The sequence below is a fragment of the Gekko japonicus genome, unplaced genomic scaffold, assembly GCF_001447785.1.
Source record: "Gekko japonicus isolate JY-2015 unplaced genomic scaffold, Gekko_japonicus_V1.1 scaffold6094, whole genome shotgun sequence".
In the NCBI taxonomy this organism is placed as follows: domain Eukaryota; kingdom Metazoa; phylum Chordata; class Lepidosauria; order Squamata; family Gekkonidae; genus Gekko; species Gekko japonicus.
In genome coordinates, this window is record NW_015170455.1 from 22,904 (window position 1) to 30,628 (window position 7,725).

The window sequence follows — 7,725 nt, forward strand, 5'->3', positions numbered from 1 at the left end:
TCTGCTGTTGGGTGTGGCCTATTATGCTAATGAGTTCCTGCTGGGCTTTTTCTACAAAAAAAGCCCTGTAATAATCAGTAATGCAGATGAGCTCCTGCATCTCTTTTTCTACAAAATTAATAATAATAATAACCCGTCAGGGTCAGGGGTGACCAAAGGATAAAGGGTGTGAAGCACTGTACAGTGTTAAACGTTAACTCTTTTTCCGCCCTGTTCTTTCTTGATGGGGTGTTAAGAGCAAAACCCATTTAGATCTAGATTTCCAGGAGTCATGGAGCTGCTCACGGTTCTTCCCTGGCCCCCTTCCTACTTTTTCCTCACAACCACCCTGTGAAGTGGGTTAAGCTGAGGGCCCAGATCTCCCTCATTCTAGTGCGGTCTGCCAACTACAGTGACTTAGTCCAAGCCCATTGGAAAATAAGCCGTTACCTCAAAGCCTGGGTGAGAATTGGCTTCCTGCTTGCGTTCGGAGGGCGAGCGCCAAACCTCTTGGTTGCCATCGGGGATGGGAGAGCAATCCGGTGAGTGCTGAAGAGGGAAGCTGAGGAGGAAGCGGCCTGTGGGGCCAAGGAAGGAGAGGAGGAAGCGCCTGAGCCAGGCGGTGCGCCGGAGAATTCAGCAGCCCCCTCTTCCTGTAATTTTTATTTTATTTTATTTATTATTTGTGTTTACAGCCCGCGCATCCCGCGAGTGGGCTCAGGGCAGGTAACACCATAAAACATACAATTAATACAATTAGAATGAAACAATGTAAACAATTTAAAATTAATAAACTTTAAAACACAGTCACACTTCTAACAAGTCAGCCAGCCGCGGGTTCCCTGGCATATTATTTGGGTTGATAAGTTTATGGGTGACAACCACCGCAGGGAGGCCATATGGAGACGTCCAGTGCCTCATCCGAAGGCCTGGCGGAACAGCTCCGTCTTACGGGCCCTGCGGAATTGGAGAAGATCCCGCAGGGCCCTGATCTCGACTGGGAGCACGTTCCACCAGGCGGGGTCCAGGGCAGAAAAGGCCCTGGCCCTGGTTGAGGCTAAGCGGACGTCCTTTGGGCCAGGGACAACCAGGAGATGTTGGTCTATAGAGTGTAACGCTCTTTGGGCCAAAAATGGGGAGAGGCCGTCCCTCAGATATGTGGGTCCCAGGCCGTATGAGGCTTTAAAGGTGATCACCAGCACCTTGAAGTGAATCCGGAAGCCATCTGGCAACCAATGCAGTTGGCGAAGCACCTGCCGGATGTGAGCCCGCATAGGCGTCGATGTCAGTGGGCGCGCCACCGCATTTTGCACCAGCTGTAATTTCCAGGTCAGCCTCAAGGGTGAGCCTACATAGAGCGAGTTGCAGTAATCAAGCCTGGAAGTAACCATTGCATGGATCACTGTAGCGAAGTCCTGGGGGGAGAAATACGGTTTCAGCAGCCTTATCTGCCCAAGATGGGAAAATGCAGATCCGGCAACTGCCGTAACCTGGGCCTCCATAGAAAGAGAGGCATCCAGTGTTACTCCCAAGCGCCTCACTTCCTGGGTCGGCAGCAGAGGCGCCCCTTCCAGTGTGGGGAGTCTGATATCCACAGCCACACACACCCGACCCAGGTACAGGACCTCCGTCCCTTCGTCTCCGTAAGGGGGGGGTAGCCACTCCTCTGTCCTCCCAGTCTGACACGTTCACTGAAGTTTGGGAAGACTTCTGCCTCTTCCCCACTTACTTCATAAGGGTGGTCCCACACTGCCGCCACCGCTCTTGAACCTGCCAAGACAGCCCTGAAGTGAAGACCATGTGGGAATTCTAAAGAGGGTGTCTTCTCTACACGCTTAGCAGCTGGTCTCTGCGAAACCCTGTCCCTTGATAGCTGCCCCTTCCCTGCTGAAATAAGAAGAATATTGTCACTGTATCTTTTCTTCCAGACGACTCTGGGCGTTGGGGAAGAGGGGGCTTATTCACGGCTTTGGAGAATCGTTCTGACCAGCCAAGGAAAGTGTACGAGCTTGCCGGGAAGATGGACGGTAAGTCGAGTGGGGCAGAGCAGTTCTGTTGTTCTGAGGGGGTTTGACAGAAAGCAAGACTTGCTGTCTCCCAGATTAGCCACGGTTGGGGTATCCCTGAAGAGAAGCTGCGATCCTAAAATAGTGCCAGTCAGCATTAAATATCGCATTGTTTATTAGATCTCTCATTCTGTTTGATTATAATGTTCTATACCACATAACCCACCCTGAGTCTCAAGTAGAAAATTGGTAAATTTGGTGTAGTGTTTAAGTGCGCGGACTCTAATCTGGGAGAACCGGGTTTGATTCCCCACTCCTTCACTTGCAGCTGGCTGGATGACCTTGGGCAAGCCATAGTTCTGATAAGAGCTGTTCTTGAAAAAGAGCAGTTTCTATCAGCGCTTTCTCAGCCCCACCCACCTCACTGGGTGTCTGTTGTGGGGAGGGGAAGGGGAAGGAGTTTGTAAGCCGCTCTGAGACCTTTGGGTAGTGAAGGGCGGGGTATAAGTCTAATCTCTTCTTCTTCTCTTCTGGTGTGACCTTGGGTCAATCACAAGTTCTGTCAGAGCTGTTCTCTCAAAGACAGTTCCGGAAAGAGCTCTCTCAGCTCCACCTACCTCACGGAATGTCTGTTGTGGGAAGGGGAAGGAGATTGTAAACTGGTGCCATGACTGAAAAGGCCCACGTTGCCACCTGCCTAATCTCAGCCATGACTGAGAAGGCCCACGTTGCCACCTGCCTAATCTCAGAGGGCGGGGGCACCCAAACCAGGGCCTCTGAGGATGGCCACATTTGGTGCTTTTTAAATGCTGTTAGCCGCCCTGAGTCCCGTCCGGTGGAGAGGGAGCGGGATATAAATTTGATAAATAAGGGGATGGGCAGCCCTTCTGTTAGGTTGGTCCTGGACTGTACAGGGCTCCAAACACGTCACCAAATTCTTCTCTTCTTTGCATGTCGTCCATTGACTTGCCTGTTAGTTTTTCCTCTTTTCCCTCTCAGCAGGAGATCAGCGCTATGCTAAACATGACAGAGGACAGAAGGGCCAGAGACAGTGTAGAAATTCCAAGAATTCACCCGATTATGCACGTGCTGAAGTGTTTTTCTTTCTGCTCTCGTTGATTATTTCCTGCAGACTTGACGTTGGGAGGAACACTTTTATTCCCTGTGGATGACAAAGAGTCGAGAAACAAAGGCCAGGACTTGGTAAGTATGCCCAGAGCCTCTCTGGCTGTCTCTGTTTCCATCACCAGACTGAAGCAGTGCGACATGTGAACCATGAGCCCTCCTCATCAGAACAAAATGAAAACACAGTTGTACCTGGAGCAAACTGTGTAACTCAGCTGCAGGGCTAACTCAGGATCTCATTTAGAATCTTGCGAAGCGTCAGAAGACTCTGGGGTGTGCACAGCCCTTTGATCTCTGATTTAAGCTTTAAAGTGCCTAGGAAATCGCAGTCCTCCTTTCCTAGGTTTAGTGTTGTGGTTAAGTGCGCGGACTCTAATCTGAGAGAACCGGGTTTGATTCCCCACTCCTCCACTTGCACCTGCTGGATGACCTTGGGCAAGCCATAGTTGTGTCAGAGCTGTCCTTGAAAGGACAGTTTCTCCCAGACCTGTTCTCTCAGCCCCACCTACCTCACAGGGTGTCTGTTGTGGGGAGGGGAAGGGAAAGGAGTTTGTAAGCCACTCTGAGACTCCCTTGGGTAGTGAAGGGCGGGGTATAAATCCAATCTCCTCCTCCTCGGTTGCTCCAGGACCTGCGAAGGCCTGCCATTCTCTCCAAAGCACAGGCCCTCTTGTAAGTGCTCGGCAAGACCTGGGGAAGGAGCACAGGTTGCCATGCTTGCTCGGAAAGGCCTCGTGGAGGGCTCTTGCTGTGGCCGCGTGAGCCGTGAAGGCGGGAAGAGGCCCTGGGCCCTGTTAACAATCTCCGTCTCCTTATCTGAGCCCCCAGGGGGGTGAGTTCAGACAGCCTTCCAGGGACACCAGGGCTGCCTTGGAAGCAGAGCCTCCACATTAGGAAATGATTTGCGTTTTCAAGCAGCCATAAGCGTCTAGAAAATGGGGAGCAAAAACGGAGCTGTTTTCAGTCTTGGTCCTGAAGCACTGTAACAACTACCCATTAAGGGAGGCGGGAAGCATTTCTTCTCCATAATCCACGCAGTGATTTTTCTAGCTGTTTGATTGGCAGTCTCATTTGTCTGTCTTGTCTTAGCTGGCTCTTGTCGTAGCCCAACACCGGGACCGTTCCAACAATTTGTCCGGGATTAAGCTCTCTGCTTTGGAAACAGGATTAAAGAAGCTGTACCGGGCAGCCAAGGAAAGGGGTGGTAAGTGTGTTTGCCCTGGGGACCGCTGGAAGCCTCGTGGGCTTTGATTTTGCCCGTCGGTTTGAGTTTTGTGGCTTGAGTAAGGGAGGCCGGAGACGGACTTCTTGGGAGGAGGCAGCAGTGAGGGTTAGGTGTCTCACGGAAGCGACAATTCCCAAAGTTCTTTGTGAGAAAGATCACAATGTGGCAACCTTCTCCAGTCATGTATTGACTTAGGTTATGGTCACACTGGCGGCTTAGCGCAATATGGTGCTGCCTCTAATTGAACTGGTGTAAAGTGTTGTAGGGCATATCAGCCACACAGCACACCCTGCTGCTCATTACCCATGGAGACATCCCGTGGTAAAGCATCCACATTATTTCAGCGCCTCAGCCACGGAGCGCGCTGCCAGAAAAAATTCAAAATTCATGTGCGCGCAAAATTCATTTGATCTGGAGGGGAGGGGTGGCTGTGTCGGGCCAAACTGCCCATGTGACCACAGCCTTAGTAAAGAGGCTTATAGTGCCAGCAACAAGGGCTTCTCCCCACGCTGGGTCACTCCTTACAGGAGCCAAGAGCACAGGGATGTTCAGCCTGGCACCAACCTTTCCTGGGGCTCACTGAGTGTTTTTACAAACTGGATGGGGCCATGTGCGGCTCTCGCCCATCATGGCTTCTGATTGGTCACTGACGATCTGATTGGCTGCACGGATAAAAATGTTTCCTCCACAGCTCCACCAGTATTGGCTTTATTCTCTCACATATTCTCTCTTTCTCAGTGCAGTTTTTAAAAAAAAATTACTCCTCCCCTACATTTGGGCTTCCTCTCTGTGTGGCTTCACTTCCTGCAGCAGCCGTTTGATGATTGGCGGCACCTCCCAGGGCAGCCATTTTGTGACCGTACCCACCACTCTTTCAGAATCCCAAAGGGGCCTGCAGTCTAGGAAAGGGCAGGGGACCCCTGCTGTAGCAAATTCTCCTGTCCCTCCTCTCCATGGTCAGTGGTGAAGCTTGAAGATGCCTCTTCTTTATTGGATCGCCCCCCTGCCCCCAGTCTGGGGACCTGCTGAGGGGCAGAACTGGGCCCATGGTTCTGCTGCGGCAGGGCACTTCAGAAGAGCTTCTTGCTTGCCTCATAGATTACATATACGGGGGAGGGGCTCTTTTAATGCCGGGGACTGGATTGAGCTCCTTCCCAAGCTCCCAATTAGGGACGGGCACGAATCACAAAAATCTAGTTCGTGGGCGAACCACAAACTGAACTGCAAACCCAGTAAGGTGGCATGGAAACCGAACCAGGTTCGTGCCCGAAACAGCTTAGCGGCATGGGCAGCCTGCTCCCACGGATCAGCTGTTTAAAGAGGCGCCCCTGGGCAGGAGAAGGCAGCGCAGAGCTGCACCAGCTGAGAGCTCTCAACTCCCCACTGACCCAGCTGATCTTGGGCTGGTTTCTCTTGCAGCCTGGTTTAAACCAGGCTACAAGAGAAGCCAGCCACAGCTGAGGCGCTCCCTGCCTCCCCGGCTGATCCTCGGGCTGACTTCTGCAGTCCCTTTAAAGTCCCTTTAAAGTTTAAAGGGACTGCATAAACCCGCACAACAAACAGCTGAGAGGCAGGAGCAGATTGCCGTTTTCAGACCTACCCAAAATTCTTGAATATATCTGAGATCTTCTCGGGATTTTTTCCCCAAGAAAACCCAGATACATTTGGGAAGACGAAATATACCTGAAAAATACCAATAAGGTCTTTTTCGGATACATTTTCATTTTGCGTAGATCCGAATGCGTACTCCCTCGTTCGCGAACATTGTTTTACAAACTGGCCAAAATCAGTGGCCAACTTCAGTTCATTAGCCAGTTTGTGCCTAACCCTGCTCCCAGTTACTATCCGTATAACTTTCCAGGGAACTCTGTGGTTCACTTTGATAATTAGGAAATCGTTCATTTTGAAGAGTATCATGGTTCACCCCAACTTTGAAAGCGTTTTCTTCTCTTTCTGCCAGCAAGCGTCCACCTTCCCCGCATTGGCTATGCCACCAAAGGCTTCAATTGGTATGGAACGGAGCGTCTCATTCGAAAACACTTGGCCAGAAGAAGAATCCCCACCTTTGTGTATCCTTCTGAATTGGGAGGGGGGTTTTGTAACCGTCCCAAGAGCAAGCTGTTTCGGTCAGCCCTAATTTGGGGGTTGGTGTAATGGTTAAGTGCGTGGACTCTAATCTGGGAGAACTGGGTTTGATTCCCCAGTCCTCCACATGCAGCTGCTGGATGACCTTGGGTCAGTCACAAGTTCTGTCAGAGCTGTTCTCTCAAGGGCAGTTCTGGAAAGAGCTCTCTCAGCCCCACCTACCTCACAGGGTGCCTGTTGTGGGGAGGGGAAGTGAAAGGAGTTTGTAAGCCGCTCTGAGACTCCCAAGTGAAGGACGGGGTATAAATCCAGTCTCTTCTTGTTCTTCATTATCATTGGCTGCCTTTGGCAGACTGAATAAAGGCCTTTTCTGGCTTTAAAACGCTGAGATTGCTGCTCATTAAAATCCCTCTAAGCTGTGGAGTCTCATGAGCAAAAATTCTACTCTGTGAGCTACTGGCATTAAAGTTGTGAGTGAGTGATTTGGTTTTACAGCAGAACTTCAGACTTGGCCTTGGTGAGGGCCACAGCCTGTCCAGGATAGAAAATCCAGCCGGCCCACTGCAGTTATCCTACTTTGTTTTGTTGCCAAAAATGGGACTGAAGGACTCAAAGCAGCGTCCTCTCAGGACTTCCAGAATTTTCTCTCCCTCTGCCCCTCAGCCTGGAAGGCTTTATGGCCTTAACCTTCTTTTTTAGCTACTACTTCCCTCGGAATAAAGCATCGGCGTCTTCACAAGCCTTCACATCGTCGGCACCAAATCCATAGCCCTGAAGAGAGTCTCCGCAGAACAAGCCTGTTTTCTTGTGCCTTTTGTGAACTGTTAAAATGCAATAAAAACTCCAGCGTGGAGAATTTCTTTTGGGGTCATTAGGAATTTAGCCTGAGTTCTGTTGTTAGCACAGAAGCTGCACTTTTGTATAGTGGTTGGGGGGGGGGGCCTTGAGGATCGGGCTTCCTGAAGTTTTTCTCCTTGTGTGAAGAGGAGATCGGTTTGGCTCAGCTGTGGAGTCCGGCAGGGGGAATGCCGCAAGATGAAATCTGGCCATGTGACTTTTCCCTCTGTCTTTCCTTCTTGGGTCCCTACACCAGTTGACTTTTTATTCCTTGTTCTAACTCTGATCACCTTTGTTTCTCTGATCATGTTTTGTAATGCATTTATTTTTGTCAGGAAAGAAACTATTTCCGTATTTCAGTTATTTTGCTATGGTCTCAGCAGAAAAAAAGAGTCCATTCCTTGAGAAAAAGAGCTGGGAGAACCGTAAGAACGTAAGAGCACTGCTGGATCAGACCAATAATCCATC

The 7,725-nt window shown here is 50.5% G+C and overlaps 1 protein-coding gene across 1 annotated transcript in view; it reads left to right on the top strand.

The window, feature by feature from the left end:
* The window catches only part of LOC107116417 (chromodomain-helicase-DNA-binding protein 1-like), a gene marked incomplete at its 5' end in the record, with an annotated part of 29,163 nt that extends 21,882 nt beyond the window's left edge, over nt 1-7,281 (top strand). Inside the window, 5 exon segments of the mRNA XM_015418311.1 lie at nt 1,908-2,006; nt 3,118-3,188; nt 4,200-4,314; nt 6,296-6,404; nt 7,120-7,281. Coding sequence (XP_015273797.1) covers nt 1,908-2,006; nt 3,118-3,188; nt 4,200-4,314; nt 6,296-6,404; nt 7,120-7,189 — 464 coding nt within the window.
* Between the last annotated feature and the right edge of the window lie 444 nt (nt 7,282-7,725).